Source organism: Vombatus ursinus, unplaced genomic scaffold (genome assembly GCF_900497805.2).
Source record: "Vombatus ursinus unplaced genomic scaffold, bare-nosed wombat genome assembly UNPS02014791.1, whole genome shotgun sequence".
Lineage (NCBI taxonomy): Eukaryota > Metazoa > Chordata > Mammalia > Diprotodontia > Vombatidae > Vombatus > Vombatus ursinus.
In genome coordinates, this window is record NW_020954569.1 from 74,652,206 (window position 1) to 74,677,866 (window position 25,661).

The window sequence follows — 25,661 nt, forward strand, 5'->3', positions numbered from 1 at the left end:
TTTTTTTCTTATTTTTGAAAATAAGGTAAATACTAGTACAATAATCTTTCAACTCTATCCTTTGCCTCTATTAATTTTTTGTCCCATATTTTTTGTAAGTCACATGGACTTATGCCCTGCAAAACGAGTAATATAATTTTAAATATACTAGAATATGAGGACACCTTTATAATGTCTCCAAAAATTCATGGATTCTACACAATAATTTCTGATGAACAGAAAGCTCCTACAATTTAAGTAATGCTTTTAAATGAATTTTGTAAGCAGCTTCCATATACATTTTTAAAAGTTACACACATGTATCTGTGTTCATACATATATGTGTATAACTTTACATATATGCACATATATGCATATTTTTAAGGGGGGGATATTCTGGTTATATTTTTTTTTCTTTTACATACCTCCATCTGTCCCATCCCCCTTTTTTATGTGTGAAGACAACTTTAATCCAGTGTCAGCTATCACAGTTATAAAGTTCTCGCAAGGTACCTAATGTCTTTTCCTTCTCTACTTTTATTTTTTTCTTCTAGTTAACAATATACTCACCAGAAATAAGATGATTGAACCAATTACACACACACACACACACACACACACACATACACACACGGTAGTGTGACAGAGTAGATAAAAAGCCACTTTAACCTCTCAGAGCTCCAGGTAGGTCTCTGAAATTGGAACCTGAGTTACTAAGTGCATTGTTAGAAATTGCCTTCCCTATACCAAGGAAAGCCTAGTTCTAGTCTAAAACTAAAAGTGTGTATATGTATATAACATTTATTCAGCCTTTAGAATTATGTTAATACAGATAAGCAATTCTTATTGCATATATATATATATAAAACAAATACTTTTAACACCCTGTATTTTTAAAATCACTATCAAAATGATGACTTTTGATGTACACAATTTCTCCTTTCTCTAAGGCCCATAGGTTGGAAATTAGTATATTTTTCTATTGCTGCATGGAAGAAGGAAGGGAAGGGTGGAATCAACTTCGAGGTATACATTTCTGATAATAAGCTTCTTTAGCAACTCGGTTAACTGAGTCATTCTGACAAATTCCACTCTTTAGTGAAGAATAACTTCAACAAAATATGATATACAAAGTATAGTTTCTCAAGGCTGGTTTTACTACTAACGTGGGTATTAGTTTTATAGAATTTTAACAGTTCTTAGCAAATGTATTACACATATACACACATACAAAACAACAGCAACACTCCCCCCACATGTACATATGTTTTTGTGGTGTGTACTTATAGACTATACAATAAAATATTGCATAATAGTGGTCCCAAAGTAACCTGGAATAGACCACTGAAGGAAGGACTTCATGCCACTATTATACAGAGGATCTAAGAAGCTGTTTTTTTGTTTGTTTGTTTGGCTGTTTTTTTTTGGGGGGGGAGAATCTATTTCGATAAAAACAAGAGGACGTTCTGATTATTTTTTCACAGTCTTTTACACATTTACATTAAAAAAAACTGTCAAAGGGCATATGACACATACATGCAACTTTGATCCAATGGCAATGATCAAATGTTAAGTTCCCAGCAAGGAACCTACTATCTTTTTCTTCTTCCATTTATTCTCTCTTCTAGGTAACAATATACTAACAAGAAATAGGATGATGGATTGAATCAATAAAATGCCACGATACCTTATTTCAGGGTGCAAAATTGTAGAGAAGAGATATATCCTCATTATGAAACTCCAAGAAGAAGTACAGAACTCTGAAACCTAACATTTACAACATGATTAAAGGATAGGCTTCATTGTCATATATTTGTGTGTATTCTTTCTGTCTTTTGATTCACTTTGAGATCATAGAATGGTAATCTTCGAGAAGATTTAGGCTTGACTATACAGATTCTCCAATTTAAATTTCATATACTCTAGAGCAGAGACTCTTAAGCCATATTAACTACAATTATGCAGCACAATGGACAACCTTGAAAGTAAATTTCCTTAGCACTGGAAGTCAAAACTGTGATTAGATATTTATGTTTAAGTCTTAACATAGTGCCTGGCACACAGTAGATACTTAATAAATGTTTACTGACTGATTTATTTGCCTCAATACTGCAGAAATATTAGCATTTCACATATTAACATCATTTATAATATTTTCAAAGAATAATTATGAAAAATATAATTCAGAACGAGTTGAAATGTCACATTCTACACACAGGCAAAACCTAATATGGAAGCATTTTTTTTCTTTTCAGATATAAAATTTATACCTGTTACCCTTATCTCCACCCTAAACATCATAACAAATGACAACTTTTATATAAGAAAAAAATCTCTCATCTTTCCATGTTATGAAACAGAAAATGGGCATGGTCTATTTAAAGGTGAATAAAATCTGCTAACCTAATATTAGTTGTTTGACATAAAAAAGTCACACTTTCTGTAGTGTGTATATATGATTTTACTTTTTGCTCACTTTTTACTTCACTAATAGCTACTTTCCTACTTCACTACACAACACAGACCTGAGATACTCTCTTTACTATTTAGTGACGCTGCATGTTTTGCTTTAAAGATATGTGTGTGTATTTATGTATCACTCTTAAAATTAATATCCTAAAAAGTTGAAAAAGTCTATTAAATGATGAATATTCTCCTCTCAACAGTTTCAACTATGGCTAGTGAATTTGGAAATTGTCTAATCATTTTGAAGTTCTTAGATTAGAGATGAGAAAAAGTTTTTTTCTAACATCTGTTTTGCTTTAATTGATTATACCTATTGTAGAATTTTATTTTTACAGAGGTCTTTTAGTACTTCCCAACACTTCTGGTCTTGACCTGAAGCCTTAGACAATCTGTTCATTTTTTTTTTTATCTGATTCAGACTTTAGATTTTTTTCATTTTAAAATAATTTTATTTATTTATTTTTAGTTTTCAACATTCACTTTCATAAGATTTTGAGTTGCAAATTTTCTCCCCATCTCGCCCCATCCACCACTCCAAGATGGTGTGTAAATTGATACAGGCTCAACATATACATTCATATTAAACCTGTTTTCACATTAATCATATTGTGAAGAAAAATTAGAACCAATGAGAAAAACTACGACAGACTTTAGAATTTTTTTTAAAGAATGTTTTACTTATCACAATCAAAGAAGAATTTGAAATCTTATACAAAGTATATTTTTACCCTTCAAATCCAGATAAAAATAGTTAGTTTACAGTGGTCAAATAAAGTTTTAGCATCATCAATGTAGAACAAATTTTTAGCTAGATTTTATGTGATCAAAGATTCCGCTGGCCATTTGATGTGTGATTTATCAAACTGAATATTTAAAGCATTTAAAAAACCTACTGAAAAAAAAAACCACCTCAACACATAGGATTACCCTTAAAAATACAAATGATATTTTTTTGAAGTTTCTGTAAAAAAGGGATAGTTACACATATTTCTTAAACTTTGTTTCTATAAAGAGAGATTTATACTCCATGGGACCAATCACTTTCTTTTGGCAGCAGATTGACATAATGGTGAAAAAAGTAATTAAAAACTTGATTAACTATTAATATTATTTCTGACTATTGGACTGAACATCTGAAAGTGGCAGAGTTGAAGCTCAAGTTTAGACATGTGCAATATATTTATTTCAAGTTTCCAAACTAAAGTGAGGAGACAGATTACTAAATGATCATTTATAAAGTAGGGGCTATAAAATTTTTAGAAATACCTATGTTGCACTCTTTATGTTGCTAAATGGATCATTTTTCAAGAAGCAGGAAAGTATCTTAAGTGGAAAAGATGTGGTAGTACCTTGCTATTTTTTGAAGGATGACACAATCTCATTCGTTTTCTCTAGTAGTCAAAGACAATGCAATGATTTTTACCAAAATATGATTTTTTTTAAAAAAGGTAAGATTTGGTTTAATGACAGATATTTCCTTCTAAACTCTAGTTCTTACTTGAATGGATTCAATTTGTTAAAAAAATTCATTTAGTGACACAAAGATAAATAAATGAGTAGAAAGGGCAGCAAGTTCACCAAGTTTTTGGTTCAAGATGAAGGATGTGTGAAAACTCAAACTGTGGATGTGTTTGATGAAAATTACAACACTGTCATTTTTGCTAAGATTTGACTCAGAAAATAAACCTGTGGTTAAAAACCAAAAATAATAAATCCAACAAATTAGTCATTTTTAAAAAAATGTTGATTACATTAAGCAGCTCTTTAAAAGAAAGTTCACAAAGACTGAAATGAATAACTTGAAAACTGTTCTGAAATACTGAACGAGGACGTCCTGGGAAAATAAGGTGGTATTTTCTGCAGACTTTGCTTCTGAGAAATTTTACATTAATCTTAACTGAAGGATCCTGTACTATGGATGTCAGTATCCCTCTCTCTCTCTCTCCTGTCTGTAGGAGTGGAGGCTACAACATGGATACTAAGCAATCACCTAAATGAATCATGTTAAGAAAGTGCTTTGAGATCTCAGATTGAAATGCAAAATAAAAGACATTCATTTATCTTACCAGACCTACAGCATGCTGTGGAACTAGGCCTATATTTTCTTTCTCCTACAGATATTGCAATATTTTCAAATAAGAATCTCAGTACAAAGGGGTTTTGAATGGAATTTCAACCTTACCTCTAAACGTCCTGATTCTGTATCTAAAATCTACAATGAATAATAATCTGATAATGGACTTTTACAGTTTAATTTTTTTAAAGGAAAAAAAAGTGGACTGTTTTACCCCCCCCCAAAAATCAAGTGAGATAACACAATAGACTATGACAGATTTATTACTATTTACCACTATAAAGATGTTCTTAAGAGAAATTGTAAATGTTTTTATCCAGCTACAATCACTCCAAAAGAAACCTTTTATTGTCCCCAGCCTTTCATTATCTACTATACAAATAATGGTTCACATTATCAGATAAATATCAATCATTTTCTTTGAGCTGAAATAGAACTGATTTGGTTAATGTAGAAATAAAGGCTTATTGGGCCTAATGCATCAGACTTTCATTTCCTAATGTAATCTATCATCAGGTGAATTAGTACATTTTGCTAAGTATCTAAGGTATGTGGTTCTTGTGAAAGAGCTCAGAGTTATAAATGATAATCTGTCTATGATAAAGCTAATATAAATGAATAAAACTGTATTTATTTGAATTATTAAAAGTGCATTTCCCTCAACAATTTTCAAGTACTAATAACTTAAATGTTTAAATTTTAAAATAACCTGAACAAGCCTATACCACCAAAAGCAAAATTATCCTGTAAATATTTACCCACTCACATAAAACTTGTGTTTACTTAAAAGTTTCATCAGAGTCCTTCAGACATACAGCTGAGTTGGATGTTGCAACAAGAACGTCTCCTGAACATGCTACTAGAGTAGAGGGATAGAACAATCCAAGCTGAACGTTCCATGACTGAGTTCTAATTACTAGGCAATATTGATTTGGAACAGGGTGGTATTCAGATTTTCTGAACATATCACAACACTTCAACAACACTACAATAACTCACTGTAGATCAAGGGTAAAATAGTACCAGTATAATTGTCCTAAAATGGTCAGCTGTCTACAGGGAAATATTTTTAATTCATGACAAATTATGGAAAATTGTTTTCTGACAATGATTAAGCAAGTAGAAAACAGACTTAATACCACACAAATGCACTACTTATGTAGTAGAAAGAAATTTGCATAATTTTGAACACAAGAAAAAATTTAACAGTTAATTTTTAATATATGACAGAAAATTAGGCACAGCATCTTTATGCACTGGTGCCTTGTAGCAATACTGGAGATTTTATAGCAAAAAACTACTTTATCATTTCAGATCATTCAAATGTAATATTTTTATATTTAAAAATATTCACATTATATAGAGTTGGATCATTTGAAAATGTTATGAAAACTACTGAAAGCTAAAAACTCATCCAAATTAAATCTACATCTGGGGCTTAGGGAGCTGACCATTTAAAAAAACAAGTTCATTTAAGATAAAAATACATTATGTTGACATTTTCTGGTGGGAAGGAAGGAAGATGTAATTCTGGTTGCCCAAAATGACTTTGAAGAACATTACTGATAGCATTTTGATAATGTGTGCATTGGTCCATATATCTAAATTTCCTATAATACTCCTCCAATATTATCAAATTATATAACTATATAACATAGTCTTGCACATTTCAGTTTAATTAATTTATGAATTTACTGTTGAAACCAGTGAAATGCACAGGTGTTTGGGTTTATCTGATTTCAATAAACATGCAAAATCCATTATTCTTCTGATTTATTAAAAATTAAATAAAACTCATTCCTATAACAATGGCTAATATATTTTGAAATATTTTAATATACCTTAGAACTATAACTACTCATGAGTATGCTTTTAATGTGATATTTTTGAGAGGTTGCCAGCACCTCAAAGAACATTAAATTAAATAAGATATGTGTCAGAATAATTTCTTTTCATTCCAGGTTAGGTCTTTAAGAAAGAAAAGAAAAAAAATCACCATATATTTCTGCCCAGAAGAATATCATTAGAAATAGTCTTCTTAAACAAAAGGCTAAGTAAAATGCATACATAAGTTAACTGAAAATCTATGAAATCAGAAATTGCAAAATAAGAACCATCTAATTTATTTAGTTAAAATAGCCTCTAGCTTTGTGCCTTGAGAAAACTATTTAGGTTATCTTTTTTTATCATATCTTTGGGGCTGGGGATGCAGGAAAACTCTCAGTAACTACTGCACATAGCTCCATCTATTAAAATAACCCAGAATGCTTTTGGTTACAGCTGGATTCTTCTAGTTGTCACCTGGTATCACATATCCAGAGAGCTACTGATGCAGTACCTTTACAGACTTCATTCAACACCCTCAGTAGAAAATAGAGATGTCTTCCCTGCACTATGGGCTGAAAACCATGTAAATTTCTCCTAAATCCTCTCCACAAATCTTCTTTAGCATGCAAATCCATAAATCATCATAATACTGACAAAGCATTTAACCAGTACATGAAACTAATGCTCATTGCCTCCAAAGACACTAACAGGTAAAACTCTTCAAACTTTAGGCATCTTCTCAAAAGCTCTCTTCAGAGCTTACCCTGCTGAAAATCCACATGGCCACCCCTTCTTCCAGAGTGGCAATTCATCACTTTACCGTTTGGTAAAATGGCAGCATTTTCAGGTTATTCCTACCTCATCTACATTTTCTGTGAACAAATGTTGCTTTGAGATTACATGATATAATTCACTTCTATCTTCTTCTGATAAAAATATAAAACATAAAAAAAGAAAGAAAACAATAGCCAATTGAGAAACAGACAGTACTTACTGAAGATGGCAAACCCGGAGGAACTTTTCGAACTTTCTTTGTTTGTACCTCTGCAAGAAGATGAACGACTTTGTGAGCAACAGAAGCTTTTCCTATATGAAATATGCTATACCATGAAGCACCTAGTTGCTGCTGTTAGCATTTTAGCCTGGATTTTTTAAAAAAAAGTATATTGGTAAAATGCCACAGACACCATTAACTCCTATTCTGTTGGGGAACTAAAAACAAAGCAAAGCAGAATAAACAAAAAAAATAAATCCCTGCTATTTTGATAGACTAATGAGTTCAAATTATTAATGGTTTGATTTAGAAGGTTGTCTTCTCCATGCATTTTTAAAAAACTGGCCTTGTTTGTTCAGCCAAAGAAAAACACGGAATAAGCTAATGCAGGAGAATAAAGCTCCTGACATTTCAGCCTGGTATGCAGAAGAGATCTATATACTAATTCATTTTGGGGAGGAAGTCACTATCTTACCATTTCAACAAATGTTACAGCTTTTTTTCTTTTATCATATGTTCCTAAAAACCCATCAGCCCAAATCATGAATTCAAATACATGAAGAACTCACCCATGGCACTACTATGAAGAGGCCTCCTCCGGGGGTTATTGCTAGAATACTGATAGTACTGGGAACCAGGTTTGGATGGTGAGAGAGCTCCTGGATTGCCCATATCCATGTCACTTCCAAGGAGACTTTGCTAAAAGGGATAAAAAGAAAGAAAGAATATATATATATACACACACACACACACACACACACATATATGTATACATATATATACATATATATATATATGGTTAAGTTTTTTTTTTCTTTTCTTTCTTTACTCTCTCTTCCCTCTTACCCCCCCCATCTTCCCCCACCCTCCCGGAACTGATTGTTAGCACTTAAACCCATGGAATAAAGAAAACAGCATCTGCTAAACTGAAGCATTAAAAAAAAATCTATCTAAAGCAGCCATCACAAAGGACTTTAGGTTCCTTATATTGGGAAGTAAGGTAGAAGGTAATTCTTTTTAAAATCCTTTAAAAAAAATCACGATGACTTTAGTATTCTTCATTACTATTATAATAAAATGTCATTTACATAAGATCAATTTTCATTTAACCAGATTTAGGAATTTTATCTGCAAATTATTTGTGTCTTTTGTGGAAACCAAAAATGAATCTGAATTTTTCAGACACAGGAAAACTCCATCATGTCGCTTATGTATCAATATGTATTTAAAAGTAGCTCTGTTGTATTTAGAAGTCTATCTGCATATAACAATTTTTTCAATGAATAACTTTTAAGAAACATGGCATAAAATGCAAATTATACATAAAATTAAAGTGCTTTTATAAATTATAAATATCTGAATTTACAAAAATTTTAGACAGTTTTGCCTAAATAGAAACAAAATGGAATACCCTCCTGAGGATTCTTGTCCACTCAAGAGATAAATACCTACAGAAACAAAATTTACCTGGACACTAAGAAACTTTCATAGATCACTTTAACTAATTACAATGTAACAGATTATTAAACCTTATGATACTATGACATGAGAAATACTGTATAATATTAAATGTTCTATAAATTACATTGAAACTTACCCATAATACATAAATCCCCTGATTATACTCTGCATTGAACACATTGTTCTTTTAATTATTCTGATATGCAATAAAACAGGTGTAGATACTACCATTTATATTAAGAACAAATTTACTATTTAATAAAGAAATTTTAAAATTAAGTACCAAAAATCTAACTTTATCGTTACTTGTAATCAACTTTTACTGACTGAACTAATTACTGTACTTGATAAAGTACAGAATGTGTTTTCCCTAATCTAAATTCTAATCACCATGTCACTCACAACAGACTTAGTAATGCTTCACTAACACACTATTCACATGCAAAATACTCTAAATAGGCCAATTATGACTCTGCCCCTGTTCCCTGGTTAACCCGCTGAGAACTGAAAAATTTCACAAGGCAGTCACCAACTAAAACAAAGGGTCCTTGTTTTAAATTAAGACAGTCTTTTTGATTCCTAAATAGCTCAACAAAGTGGCATGTCTTCTAGTGAAAGCAGTTGGTCAAATATGACCCATAAGCTGGAAAATCAGAAATTAAAACATACCTTTTCCATGACCATATAGTTAAATATCATAAAAACAATTTTTTCAATTCAAGAGTTTTTTGTGTGTATGAGAAATAACTAAAAAACTAATCATTATTGACATTTTTTTACTTATTCTATTTTTAATCTGTCATAGAACATCTAATAAAACATATTTTAATAAAATCTCATGCATGGAATGATAGTTCAAAATTGATTTTTTTGAGTTACAAACTCATTGTAGTAAAGTATTTTAATTATTTATCACATAGCTAACACACACCTGGCATCTGCATACTTCCTTTCTCACACAGTTTCTTCAATTCTTTCCTTTCTCACAGAAAAGCAAAATGTTGCACAATGACAAACCTAAATATGGATTGTACCATAAATCAGAAACTAGCCTCATGAAATCAAGGAAGCTTCTCTAGAATTTCTGGAAGAAATAAATTTCTTACCCTAAGAGGTAAGAAATATGACTAAAATGAGTTTGACTATTATTTCAGTCTTGGGGTTAGTCATAAATGTTTTCTGCCAGTAAGAATACAGCTAGCTCTACGTATTGGGAAGCATACCCAACAGAATTGTGCATAAGTGTGTGGAAAGAGTAAAATGAAGAGGTATTTTGATCACTGCACTTGTTCCACATTCTTGCTACTTTAAGTGAGAGTCATTAACAGTCTAGTATTCCATGTCCTATTCATATATATTCATTATATAGGTGGAAGAACAGATCTCACTTTAAAAAGTATTTATGACCCTTGTTTAGTGGCCCTAAACTTGACATCCTTAGCATAGCAACCTCCAGTTTTTTTCTTTTAAAAGTCCTTGTTTTTCTTTAAAACAGTCATTTTTCTAAGTGACATATATAAGTATTTTGATACACTTAAGGGGACCACTCTCAGGACTCCACTAAGGAAAATGAAGATACTTTCTCTCTCTCTCTCTCTCTCTCTCTCTCTCTCTCTCTCTCTCTCTCTCTCTCTCTCCCCATATATACATATATGTATATATACACACACACATATATATACACATATCTATTCGTTGTAAAATATGTTTAAATAGAACAATGGGTAGTTACTATTGTTCAGCATACAAGAGATTCCTAAATGTCTGCCACAAAGGAAAAGATTTTTTTAAAAAGCACAATTAAATTGTTAGTATGCTCTAGAAAGAATGATATCTAAAATGTAATTTTTTACATTGAATAGCATCAAGTTTTAGATTTTGAATAAAATTTCTGATTTTCTGTATTCAGAAGACCACATTTACTTTTAATAAACATGTCTGAAAGTTAAGCTCATATGTGCTTTTCTTCTACTTTTTTTGAAGTAACATTCTAATCCTTGCCTTAAATAGGATTAGGATGGTTCTAGCTTTTCACATAGTGCAAGCTCATGTTCTGTGGTTATGTTGGGTCCCACCAGTAAGCTGCCAGATTCTGCCAGGAAATACTGGAAGCAAGATGTTGCATGTCTCAGAGCTAACCTGTAAATCTTAAAGTCATAGTGTTGCATTCTGGTTAAGAGTCTTTAAAATGATAAAGCAAATCCCCTTAATGGGGCCCCTATTTTCCTTCATAGAAAAACAGTTTCAATTTTGTTTAAAATCTTCAAAACCAAGAATGGAATGAGCTGAATTTATCAGTCAGGTTTTCATGCTTTTCATTTAACAGCAAAGAGCCAATCTTAGCATAGCAACCCATGTGCCAGATTCAGGCATCCTGCAGGGCTCTTTGTCAGTATGAATTTTTGTTTGTTTGTTTGCTACACAGGATCTGGGTCTGACTGTGCTTCTAACCTGCTCCCAACCTTGCCCCCTTTTTATTTTAGCCCCACCCACAAAGCTTTTGTCAAATCTCAGATCAGCCACTGAACTCTGTCTATACAACCAGGAAATGAAACCATGACTTAAACCTGAGTAACAGAAAAGGAGACTATACCTCAAATGAGATTAATACCTGAATGGTATTCAAAAATAGAACAAACTACTTCAAGGTTGAGCTACCAACTTTTAAATCATCTTGCACGTAACTATATATTTCATTTCAACTGGTGCTTTAAATATATTGAGTAGGTGGCAGAGTTCTTTAAAACTATTATATTTACCCTTAATTATAAATATGAGGGAAATGAGAGTAAAAATAAGTACTGATTTTTTTTTTGTTTATAATTAATTCATCTAATAGGCAAATGACCTTGAATTTCAAGATTGAAAACTGCAGGCTGAAAATAAATCCCTTAGAGAAGGGAAACTTCTTGAGGTTTCTTAGGGTTTTCTCTAATTTTACGTCATTCCCATTATGTTGTGATCAGATATCAGACACAACATCATGGGGGGATGTTGTAGAACAGATAAAAGCAGTCTCAGATGAAACCAGATTAAGCTCTTTTTCTGAACTATTGCCAAATGCTTGTGAGTTTAATTCATGTTTGGGTATTCTAGTACTCACACAGCTGCAATTCCATTCTTTCATCACAGACCTAAGTGATGTATGGTGGCTTTGTATGGTGAACTGACTTTACAAAGCTAGGCATTTTGGAAGGCTTTATGTCAATATAGAAACAAAATTCTGAACTACCATAAAATATATGAATGCTAAATATATGGATGTGTACATAAGACCTTGCTTATGTTAACCATAAAATAAGTACTGTTGAAATTTACAATTTGGATTTGTTTAAAATACTTTTAAACACAACTATGGTCATTTTTATACAGTCACTTTTACACAGAAGTAGATTTTCAAAAACACTGCCGAATAAGGTTCTTGACCGCTATGGTAAAGATGCTGCAAATCCCTATCGAAAAGCTCCTGCTGAATTTGCCATTTTAGCCAAAGAACACCCATTGCTGACTTCTATAATATCAGGAGGGGGTGAGAATTTTGCTGCTGTTGGCACTTAGTCTGCAGTCTGTAAGCATCTCAGGCCAAAGGACAATCAAGAACAGAATATTTTCACCTGTCCATTTCTGATTCAGACCATTCAAAAGTGAAGGTCAGTGTTTACATGCAGGGGTGGGGAACCTGCGGCCTTGAGGTCACACTTGGCCATCTAGGTCCTCAAGTGCAGCCCTTTGACTGAATCCAAACTTCACAGAACAATCCTCTTAATAAAAGGATTTGTTCTGTAAAACTTGGACTCAGTCAAAAGGCCACAACCAAGGACCTAGAGGGCCACATGTGGCCTGGAGGCCACAGGTTCCCCATCCCTGGTTTAGACCAATCTTGTTTTTTGTAATGGAGAATACAGGAATCCATCATCATTTTTGTTTCTTCTCATTTCTAAATTAACCCTGAAAGATTAGGGCCTACTCAACGAGCCACTGGGAAATTCAGTAACTGGAAGCACCCCTAAGAAGAAAGCAACTATAGCTTTTAACTGTGGATGCTTTCTATCCTACAGTGCCACAGAATCTCATCTCATCTGTTTTAATTCAAAGGAACATAGCCAAGGTATTCAGATTTTTAACAAAAATTTATATTTAAATGTGAACAATTTACTCAAATAACTGCTTCTGAAACGGAAATCTATTTTTTTTTATGATATAGTCTTTCTTCATGAACTTATATTCAGTTCACTGATTTCTAGTTAAAAGGTTACTGATGAGTATCTGCTAAGGTAGATCTCAAACAGTATCTTTCGTCCTAAAAGTAAACACTCAAGTGTTCACTTTAAAAGGCAAAAGAAAAAAAAGAAAACAAGGTAAATCTGAGTCCTAAAACACAGGTAAGTAACCCAGTCTGTGAAGGCCAAAGGAAGTAGATGTGTCTGCCCTTTACTTGGTGAAATCAGTAGTAAATGATCTGAATAATTCATGATTTTAAAAAAGCCATTCAAAAAACTTTCAGAAGTTCAATATTCTATTTCACAGTGCCTCTTCAGACACAATCAAAATGTTATTATGAATTCAATTCCAAATATCACCAAAAAGACTGATTCACAAGAAATCTTTGCTGTTAAACAGATTTATACAGATTGTGAAATGATTTATGACATACAGATCAGAGTCTACAAAAACTATACTTGATGTGAAATTTATTCATCTAGAGCATTAATTGCTATTTAAATAAATTTAATAAGGAAAGTCATTACAATTTGAAATATGACAAACTAGAGGGCAAGGAACCTATATGTTCTGAGTACTGCCTGGCATATTATGAATCCTTGGTAAATAGTAATGACTTGCGATAAAGTATAAATGAGGCATAATAAATGAGTGAATGAATGAATCATGAATAAATGAATGAGTAAATAAATAAATAAAACAAGAAAAACACGAGGATGTCAGAACACAAACTTGATATATATATCATAATGGTGAAGGGCTTCAAATATATAAACACTACAATCTGCTAAAAGCAGATCAGAAAAGAACTTTTTCAGTTGTTTCAATGACAATTTCATCCATCAAAATGTGAAGGATGAATAAAATGAACTGAGAAATACAATCTCCAAGAAAAAGATCCTTCAGTCCAAACTTTAGATGTATAATAATCCTGCCTGTCTTTAGAATATCTACAACACGTGGTTACTCAGCTTTCATTTAAGGAACTTAAGGGAAGGAGAACCTGTTACACCCCAAGGTAGTCCACCCTACTTATGGCAGGCTCTAATGCTTTTGAAGGCTTTTTGTTTGTTTGTTTGGTTGCTTGGTTTGTTGAACAACAAACTGAAATCTGCCTTCTTTCAATATGTCTCCATTGCTCCAAGTTCTACACTCAGGTGTTACACAAAACAAGTTCAAGCACTCTTCTATGTGACAGTCCTTTAAATATATGAAGACAACTATCAAAATCTTTGTTCTTAAATCATTCCTTGTCAAAGCAAGCGTGCACGGTTCCTTCAATTGGTTTGCATACCAACATTCACCATTCTGGTTGCCCTCAATTGAACACTTATTTACTTAGTGTTGCTTATACTCATAATTGAATATCATACTCCAGAAGTGGTTTGATAAAGTAAGAATACAACAGAACTTGTGTCTTCTTTGCACTGGACTCTATCTTACTTTATGTAGCATAAGGCAGCATTATTTTTTTTTCCAGACGCAGACATATTGCACTATTTACTCATTAAGTTTCTCTAAGTCATCTAAGATTCTCAGATCTTCTTCAGATGAACTATCTTGTCACATGTCCCCCCCTCCCCCCTTCAGTTTATTCATTTTTCAAATACAGGTATAATGCTCTATATTTATCCTTACAAAATTTCATTTTATTGCATTAAGTACAACATTCTGGCTGATAAAGAATATAGAGCCTGTTTTTGTCATCAATCTTGTTAATTATTTCACCCAAGTTTGATAAGGATATCCTCTATGCCTTCATTCAAGTCACTGACAAAAGCATTTACACAGTACAAGACGAAGGAGAGATAGCAAAAGTACTTCACTGGAGACCTCCCTTTAAGTTGACATGTTATTCCTGAGTTATTATTGACCAACAAAAAGAAACTACTTGCTAAGCTAAAAATAAAAACAATCAGAGGTGACCATGCCATCTTTGAATTTCTGACAGTTTAGGAAAGGAAAACTGGGTAAGTTTGGATGATTACTTAAGCCTAAAACAGGTCAAATTCCAAAGAGTTCACAGAAAAATAAGTAGAATGATAATAACGAATAAGTAGACAACATCATGGTCTAAGAGTCTATAGGGGAAGTCAACTCAAGAGGTATAGGAGGTTCTCAAGAATAAAATTCTGACAAAACACACACAAATGATTCTAATGAGAAAGTAAAAAGGGACCAGTCTAAAGAGGTCAAACAACATGAATGCATGGGTAACTCATCAACTACACTCAGTTTTGAGAATGTCAGGAACAACAGGTCTAGAATTAATCTATAATAAATATCAAGGACAATTTCGTTTTGTTTTTTAAGTTTTACTGGAGGTTCAAGGCCTAGATATTTTTTTAAGGTCACTTCTAACTCTGAGAATTAATTTCTCACTATGAGGAAGAACTTCATAACAAATGTAGCCATCCCAAAGTGGAATAGATCATTTCAGGAGCTGCTGCATTCCCCATCACTGGAGGTCTTCCAGGTGAGGATAGATGATTATCTATCTTGGATGCTATGGAGAATATTCATTTTCGGATAGGGACTGCATGAGAAGACCTCTTCTAATTTAGGAAATTCTGTGATTGGTTAACCATTATAAAAGTAAGAATATTAGTTTGCGACTATAGGAATGAAATATACCTATCTCAAAATTAAAATATTTCAAAAGTCTGTGGTTTTATACGCATAGGAATTACTTTCACCCACAGTGATCACAATTCTTCTGTAATTGCTATGCCCAAAATATTTTTCACATGGGGGCCAACATTCTGGTGATTAGTTCCCTCCAGACTAAGCTAGTCTAAGAGGCAGCACATTGCATGGAGTTCCACATGGGAACTAATAATTAATTCATAGGATTGTCAAGGAATCACAGTATAAATTCAATCCCACAAATATTTATGTGTCCAAATGCTTACATATGTAAATTATGATTATTGTTCTAAATATGACAGTTTGTGGAGGAACTATAATTTATGCCTTTCCAATTTGGTAGGGCTTGCTAGAATCAGAGCTTTACTAGTATAGAGTTCAAGAACTCAGGGTCACCTCTAAACAAAAATAAGGAATCAGAGTACAACTTTTTTTTTTAAAATGAGAAGTAGTGAAACTTGATTGAGTAGAGAGGTGGCCTTTGAGACAGGAAAATCTTAGATCTTGGTTTGAGGCCAGTCTCTGACACATAGTGGCTATGTGACCCTGGGCAAGTTACTTGACCTCTCCATCTTCTTAACCTCTTTCAGTCCTCTAAGCAAGTCTATAATAATAATAATAATAATACCGATAATGGTTAAAAATAGGTAACACTTGTATAGGGCTAACTGTTCTGCCAGGCACTGTGCTAAGTACTTTTACAAGTAATAACAACAACAACAACAACAACAACTAACATTTATAAAGTGCCTACTATGTGCCAGGCCCTGCGCTAAATGCTTTGCAAGTATTATCTCATTTGATCCTCACAACCACCCTAGTAGGTAGGTGCTATTATTGTTTGATTTCACAGATGAGGAAATTGAGGCAAACAGTAATTAAGTGAATTGCCCAGGGTCACACATCTAGTAAGTACTTAAGGCTCTATTTGAACTCAGGACTTTCTGACTCCAGGATAAGAGCTTTATTTACTGACACACCTAGATGCCCTTAATTCTCTAAAATCCTAAGTTACAGTCACCCTGCACTCCTGCACTGATAGAGTAAATGTGCTCATCTGGAAGCTTCCTATATCAATAAAATCACAGGGTTGGTTCCTGTCTCCTATCCTCTTAAAAATGCATTTTAGTCATATCTTTTATTTTTTTATATCACCTATTATTTCCAGCGTACCTCTCCTTCTTCCCCATAGCACTGAACTATCATAAGAAAGCACAAAAAAATAAACTAAAAAAAGTGTGACATTATTTATAGTGTTCTACACCCACCATTCCCACTATGGAAAGAAGAGGGGGAAGAACCTTCTCAGATAATTTCTTTGGGGCCAGATTTTGTCATAATTTCACAGCAACATTCAGTTTTAATTGATTTGTTGTTCTTTCCCTTTATTTTGTTGTAGTCATTAGGTATATTGTTTTCTTGGTTCTGCTTACTTTACTTTCTATTAGTTCATGTAGGTTCCCCCCATACTTTTTTTTTTTACATTAATCTCACTCATCACTTCTTATCCTTAGAGGAAGTTAGGTGGTGCAATGGATAGAGTACCGGGCTTGAGAGTCTGGAAGACCTGAGTTCAAAATCTGCCTCAGACAATTACTTAGCATTGTACTACCAAGCAAGCCACTTAATGTCATCTGTAAAATGAGAATAATAGCACATACCTCACAAGGTACTGTGAGAATCAAAGAGAAAACATATCTATTATGATTTACAAAACTTAAAGCACTATATAAGTGTTAGGAATTAGTCTTATTCGTTAATAATATCACATTACATTCAGGTACATAACTTGTTACTCCATTTCCCCCTCTACAGATGCCTATTTGGTTTCCTAGTCCTTTGCTACTTGTTACAAGTATTGCTAGAAATGTACATGGAGACTTTATTTTTATGCTTGGCCTTTTTTGGGACGTATACCTATCAGTAGAATCTCTGAGTCAAAGGTTTGGCCATGTTTGTCACTTTCCTCACATAATTACAAAATGTTTTCTGAATGTTGGACCAATTCATAGCTCCACCAACAGTGTATTAGTGTGCTGGTATTTCTGCAACCCATACAACATTGACTAGTTCTGTCTCTGGTCACCTCTGTCAATTTGCTGGACGTGAGGTGAAATCTATGTTGTTTTGATTAGAATTTTTCTTACCTATTAGGGATGTGGAGTATTCTTTCATGTGATTGGTAATAGTTTGAAATTTTCTTTTCAGATGTTTGTTCACTTAACTATTGTGAATAACACGTACTTTTATGCATGAACCTATTTGATTATTTTTAATATATTAAAAAAAAAACAACCTTGAGCATATGCGAATACATACCCAAATACAATCCCAACCTGTTCCCAGGGGCAAAAAAGCAACAGAATTTTTTAAAGATACATTGTCCTAGATATGTTTCATTTTCTAATTTTGAAGCACAATTTATCTTCAAAGAATCAATGTTGCAAGTGACCCAGAAGACAATGGAGAAATGAAGGATGGAAAAAATCGGCTACAGAATTTATCAAAGATGGTCAGCATGCAAGAAGTAGCATCAAGGAAATTTATGATGCAGAAAGGAAGTTTGTTTGCCGTTCATTTTCATGATGTATCATAATGGTGATGAGGATGTTTTTAAAAGGAAGCAGTTAGATTATAGGAACTCTAAGGTAACTTCTGTTCTAATACTGTTACCACATACCTAAGGAAAGATTAATATGTATTTACCATTAACTCGTTACATGGAGGCAGTGTTGTGCTCTACAATGGCTGCTTAATTTGGGGTTCAAACGACTTCAGCTTGTATGCCAGGACTCTAGGACCACTTTCAGCTCTAAAATTTATGATCCTATGAACCTCTGATCAGTGCTACCCCAGTAACCACAAAATGTATTCAGGGAAGGCCTCCAGAATATTCCATTGATCCTCTTTGGAAGTTCTTTAAAAGAACTTGAATAAGAATTACAAAAAAATGAGAAGAAGACGTGGATTCTACCAGTGAGGGGATATGAATGAGACCATAAAGTCACTGAATTACATTGACTCTATTGTTGTATATACTGGAGTTAGGAGTTCTGACTTTTTTTTCTGGAATTCCATATCACTAAGAAAGTTATATGCATTGGTGAAACAGTAAGCTGGGAAGGACTTGAGGCATATATCACTACTACCATCACACTAAAACTGGCTTGTATATGTCTGTTTGTAGCTATTCAGAGGCAGAAGAGTATGACAGAGAACAGGTCTTAGAACTACAAACAAATCCATTCAATTTGTTCTTCTAAAACACCCTAGTTGTATGACCCTGGTCAAGTCCCTAGGCAATTCTCTAAGATCATAGGAGGTATCGACTTGCATTGGTAGAGGAAATTTCCTCATTTTGAGTATTCCTTCCTTGTACCAATGAAATTACAGTCTAGTACCCATCCTTGTCCTTTAGACGTAATTTTTTCCCTCTCTACAAAGAAACTACATAAGAATTTGAAATGTCTCCTCCTTGGTTTATGCTGCTTTTCAGTTCAGGAAGTGTGTTTAAGATGTAATTGAATAAGGATATTTTAATCACTGCTTGCCTTAAAATACTTTTTTCCAGCAATTTTGTTCAAAACCAAAAATAGAACAATTTTTTGGGGAAAAAAACCTGTTAACCTACTAGGAAAATTAGTATTTCTCTTTCAAATGCTCTTTCTCTTCACCTCCATCTCCAGGCTTCTTTGACTTCTTTCAAGATTATGCTCAAATAGTATCTTCTATAAGAGGCCTTTTCAGATTCCCCACACTGCTAGTACTCTCCTTATAAGATTATCTCTTACACTGCATATATCTATATACATGTTGTTGAGTCATTTTTAAGTTGTGTCTGACTCTTCATGACCCCATTTGGGATTTTCTTGCAAATATCTTGGAGTGATTTGCCATTTCCTTTTCCAGTTTATTTTACAGATAAGGAACTGAGGCAAACAGGGCTAAAGTGACTTGCCCAGAGGCATACAGCTAGATTCTAATTCAGGAAGATGAGCCTTCCTGACACCAGGCCTAGCACTCTATCCACTGCACCACCTAGCTGCCCCATATCTATGTACATAATTATATGCAAGTTTTCTTCTTTATTAGAAAGTGAGCTCCTTAAGGGCAGGAACTGCCTGTTTGTCTTTTTGTATTTCCTCAATTTTTTAGCACAGTGCCTGACAAATAGTACATACTTAATAAATGAATGTTGAGAGACTTTATAGACACACATATATCATACAGACACTAGTTAAATACAAGGTATTAGTTGTTGATGGAATTGGGAAAAGCTTCATGTAGAAGAAACTGCCTGAGCTATACCTCAAAGGAAGAGAGGGACCTATGATGTAGAGGTAAGGAGGGAGTGCATCCCAGGAAGGAGGGACAGATAGGAGAAGAGATATCATGTCTGAGAAAAAGGGAGAAGGCCATTGTGGCTGGATTGTAAAGTGAAAGAGAAGAACTAATATAATATACAATGAGGCTAGAAAAATAGTTTGTGATTGAGTTGGGTAGGACTTTAAAAGTTATACAGAAAAATTTATAATTTATTCTAGAAGAAAAATAATATACAAAAATATGCAAAAAAATACAAAAAATAATAACAAGATTCATTTGGAAGAACAAAAGGTCCAGAATATCAAGAGAACTAATGAAAAGAAATGCAGGGGAGGTGGCCTAGCCATTCCAGATCTTAAAATATATAGAGGATTAAGTCAAATTTATAAGAATACAAGCCATTCCCCATTTGATAAATGGTCAAAGGATATGAACAGACAGTTCTCAGATGAAGAAATTAAAGCCATCTAGAGTCACATAAAAAAATGCTATAAATCACTATTGATTCAAGAAGTGCAAATCGAAACAACTCTGAGGTACCACATCACATTTATCAGAACGGCCAACATGACAAAACAAAAATAAAGCAGCAATCAACAAAACTGCTTGGTACTGGCTAAGAAACAGAGAGGTGGATCAGTGGAGTAGGTTAAGTATGCAAGACACAGTAGTCAATGACTATAGTAATATGTTATTTGATAAACCCAAAGACCCCAGCTTCTGGGGTAAGAACCCACTCTGAAAAAAACTGCTGGGAAAACTGGAAAAGAGTATGGCAGAAACTAGGCATAGAACAAAATCTCACACCATATACCAAAATAAAGTCAAAATGGGTACATGATTTAGATATAAAGGCTGATACTATAAGCAAACTGAGAGAGCAAGGAATAGTTTAGCTGTCAGATCTATGGAGAACAGAAGAATTCATGACCAAACAGGATATAGAGAACATTACAAAAAGCAAAATAGATATTTTTTATTACATTAAATTGAAAAGATTTTGCACAAACAAAGCCAATGCAACTAAGATTAGAAGGAAGGTAGAAAATTGGGAAAGAATTTTTAAGACCAGTCTCTTTGATAAGGGCCTCATTTCTAAAATATATAGAGTATTAAGTCAAATTTATAAGAATACAAGCCATTCCTCAATTGATAAATGGTCAAAGGATATGAACAGACAGTTCTCAGATGAAGAAATTAAAGCCATCTAGAGTCACATGAAAAAATGCTCTAAATCACTATTGATTAGAGAAATGCAAATCAAAACGACTCTGAGGTACCACATCACACCTATCAGATTGGCCAACATGACAAAACAGGAAAATGATAAATGTTGGAGAAGATGTGGGAAAATTGGAACACTAATGCATTGTTGGTGGAGTTGTGAAATGATCCAACCATTTTGGAGAGCAATTTGGAACTATGCCCAAAGGGCTATAAAAATGTGCATACCCTTTGACCCAGCAATAGCACTTCTAGGGCTATATCCCAAAGAGATCACACAAATGGGAAAAGGACCTACATGTACAAAAATATTCATAGCAGCTCTTTTTGTGGTGGCAAAGAATTGGAAATTGAGAGGATGCCCATCAATTGGGGAATGGCTGAGCAAGTTGTGGTATATGAATGTGATGGAATACTATTGTGCTATAAGAATTATTGAACAGGCTGACTTTAGAAATACCTGGAAAGACTTTTATGGTCTGATGCTGAGGGAAGTGAGCAGAACCAAGAGAACGTTGTACACAGTCACAGCCACATTATGTGATGACTAATATTGATAAACTTAACCCTTCCTGGCAATACAAGGATCTAAGACATCTCCAGAGGTCTTGTGATGGAAAATGCTATCCACACCCAAAGAAAGAACTATGGAAGCCGAATTGTTATTTTTTTTTCCTCTTCTGTTGAGTTTTGTTTCCTCTTTCTGATGGTTTCTCCTATTGGTTTTAATTTCTACTTACAATATCACTGATGTGAAAATATGTTTAATATGAATGTAAATGTATAGCCTATATCAGATTATGCACCATCTTGGGGAGGGTGGTAGGGAGGAAGGGGGAGAAAAATTTTCAACTCAAAAGCATATGGAAGTGATTATTGATAAATCAAAATAAATTAATAAAAAATTTAAAAAAAGAAAAATAGTTTGTGATTGAGTTGGGTAGGACTTTAAAAGTTACACAGAAAAATTTATAATTTATTCTAGAAGAAAGAAGACATTGATGTTGATCAAATAGGGAAGTCACATGGTTAGATCTGCTTCTTAGGAAAATTACTTTGGCAACAGTGTGAGGGATAGACTGGAGTGATGAAAGACTTGGGGATAAGGGAGACCCATTAGGAGGAGGCTGTTGTAATAATGTAGGTGAGTGGTGATAAGAGCCTGAACTAAGGCTGTAGCTATTTGAATAGAGAGAAAGGATTGGATGAGAGAGATGTAGTGAAGGTAGAATAGGCAAATTCTGGTAACCGATTGAATATATGGGGTGAAGTAGAGTGAGGATAATGCTAAAATTATGAATGTGAGACACTGGAAAGATGGCGGTACCTTCAGAACAGAGGAATAGGTGACGACAAAAATGGTGAAAGGGAAAAGGATTGCTGAGGGTTGTTACTTATATTTGTGGAAACAGTTAATCAACATACATTTATTAAGTGTCTAATACATTCAAGATATTATGCTACATTCTAGGGATACAAATACACATGAAACAATATCTGCCCCTGAGGAACTTACAATTAATCTCGTGAGGGGAGACAACATGTGCATATATTGATATGCAGAATTGATACATGATCACGTGAGGGGAGGGAACTAGTACAAGAGGATATCAGGAAAGGCTTCAGGTAGAAAATGGTGTTTGAGCTGAACCTTAATTGAAGTGAAAGGCAGAGAAGTGAGTAGGCAGAGTGCATTCCAGGTGTGGGAACAGTCAGTAGAACACTCATAGGTGGGAAATGGTGTGCTTTGTGTGAGGCTTGTACTATGGTATGCATGAAGGAGACTAAGTATTATAAGTTGGGAAAGGCAATATGGTGTCAGGTCGTGAAGGGCCTCAAAAGCCAAACAGAAGAGTTTCTATCTGATTTAGGTCACTTGGAGCCACTGGAGTTTAAGTTTAAAGAGTAGGAAACTTGAGCATTAGGAAAACCACAATGACAATCACAAAACTAAAGGGATAAGCCTAGAGGTATTATTGCTCCCAAAGAAGAGCCAAGGAATGTGTAAATGTGGTCCTTATCAGTTGGCCTCTAGCTACTTTACAATTGAAAGTTTATAACGGCAGGATGAAAACTACAGAAATGGTCCCAGTCAGCTTATAAGGAGGATAAACAAAGCAAAAAGAATTAAGTTTTCCCCTTATACAAGGTGGTATTAGGCTATTTAAAAAAAAAATAGGAGAAACTATTGGTTTTATTCATAAGGAGTAGTTGATGCCTCTTTTGCTCAGTTCATAAGTGTCTGGAGAATGTCTAAATAACATTGTCTATCCTCTCCTTATAAGGTACCAGAAGTCACCTAATGACATCCTAGACTATACATCTGCAGTACACAACATGGTTAGTATACATTTCAATATCTTCACCATGGTGACAAGGTCACTTGCTATTTTTAACATCGTTTTCAGCTCCTTGGTTTCTTTCACCCATATTTAGGACATCATCAAGTCATTTCATCATTATGATCTTGATTCTGCTCTTTCTGTACATCTCCACAGTGACCACGGTACAGACTAGTGCCTATATCAATTCTTGACAACAGCAGTAATCTCTCATAAGAGTACACAACAGAGAAGGATAAGACAGCCCTCCCCATTTTTAATTTTGGGTGGAACAAAGTCAGTAACACAGGACTGTACACATGAATTATGTATCACAGGCTCTTCACATTATCTTCGCCCCCAAACAAAAACCTATTCTGCACGTTCCCCACCCCTGCCCTATTCTGAACTTCCCTGTTAGTGTGGAAAGCCTAACCTTCTTTCTAGTCTCTCTGATTTGCAGCCTGAATTCCATCTTTAACTCCTTTAACACTTTCCCTTATTACCCATATCCATCAGTTGCCAAATACTTTCATTTCTCTCTCCATACCTTCTTTTGTATCTGACCCCTTCGTTATTCACATAGTAAGCACCCTAGTTCAGACATGAAGTCTCTTGTCTCCTGGGTTATTGCAATAGCCACTTAATTGCTCTCCAAGCTTCTGCAGTATCCTGGATTACTGGCATTCACCACTACACCTGGCCCCTTCTTGTCTTTAACAGATTCAGAATCTCAAGTTTGTTTAGTTATAGGCTTCACTTGCCTGTAATGACCTATAATGTTTCAAATATGCCATTTCATTAACTTTCTTTATGAAGTTTATTTTGACTAACCTCACCTGCATATCACAATTCCATTCAGGTTAGCAATTGCTAGAAAATATGAATTTCACTACAAATAGCTATAATTGGTTTGCACTGGTGTTTTATTTCTCTTTATGTGTTCCTCCGCCATTGACCGTCTACACTGAAGACTCAGAGCACAGAGTTGGGACAAAACATTGGTTTCTCAAAATTCATGACAGTGGAATATAAGGCACAGAAGGCCTGGCAATGTTGACTGTGTTATCAGAGGCCTAGAAAGGCAAAAGACATTCCTTGCCCTTAGGGAACTCACAATCAAATAAGCAGCACAACATGCAAAGAAATATGGATAAACTATATGCAAGACAGATAGGAAATGATCACTAAAATTAAGAGAGATTTGGAAAGGATACCTGTATCAGGTGAGATTTTAGCTGGGACTTGAAGGAAGCCAGGGGAACTAGGAGGTGAAGATGAGGAAGGAGAACATATTGAGTAGGGAGGAGGAAAGATTGTTGAAAGATCAAGACTGAGAAAAAGCCATCAGATTTGGCCATTAAGAGATCACTGGTAACTTTGGAGAGAGAAGTTTCAGTTGAATAATGAGGTTGGAGGCCAAACTCCAAAGGACTTGGAAGACAAGAAGAGGAAAGTAAGTAGACGTGCCAATTGTAGGCATCCCTTGACATTCTCATGTAAAGGTACCTTTTTTTTTATCTAGAAAATTCATTATACTATATTCTAAATGTTATAATTAAAAAGTGACTAAGGGGAAAAATACAAAAAATTAAGAACTGATTATGAACATGAATTCTCCATCTTCTTCCTTCTCTAACAACAATAAAAAAGCTGTTTATGTAATACACATAGTACATGGTAGAACTCAAGTTTTGTTAGTACATCTGGTCAAGTATAACACAGGTTACAGAGGTGTAACCTATTTTAATAAAACAACACGAATTCACTGTAGATCTCACATTTGGTGGTTAACAAATAGATTATGCTAACTTTAAAAACATTTATGTAAATCCAGCAACATATCTTGTCAAAACTCAAAGCTCCCCAATAGCTAACTTAAAATTTATAAATAGAGTGGGGAGTGTCTGACCAGTTTTTTCACTTCATGGAATCCAGCACATAACAAAACAATGAAGGACTCTTGGGCTAGGATAGCCACCCTGCTGCTGCACTCTAAGGACAACTGAGCCTTTCCAGCTGCTCGTCAGCTGAACCTTCCTAGATGAGATGCCTCCCTCAATTACAGTGTGAGCTCCTTCAGAGCAAGGACTGTCAGGGTTTTTCATTTGTATGCATACAA

General features: G+C 34.1%; 1 protein-coding gene across 4 annotated transcripts in view; it reads right to left on the minus strand.

Annotated features, from left to right (window-relative positions):
* Positions 1 to 25,661, minus strand: part of TCF4 (transcription factor 4) — a 440,264-nt gene that overhangs the window by 148,733 nt on the left and 265,870 nt on the right. For all 4 annotated transcript variants that reach the window (XM_027868757.1, XM_027868759.1, XM_027868758.1 and 1 more), the window contains 2 exons: positions 7,910 to 8,039; positions 7,341 to 7,390 (listed from right to left, as the gene is read on the minus strand). In XM_027868757.1, the coding sequence (XP_027724558.1) occupies positions 7,341 to 7,390; positions 7,910 to 8,039 (180 nt within the window). The remainder of the gene's footprint in view (positions 1 to 7,340; positions 7,391 to 7,909; positions 8,040 to 25,661) is intronic.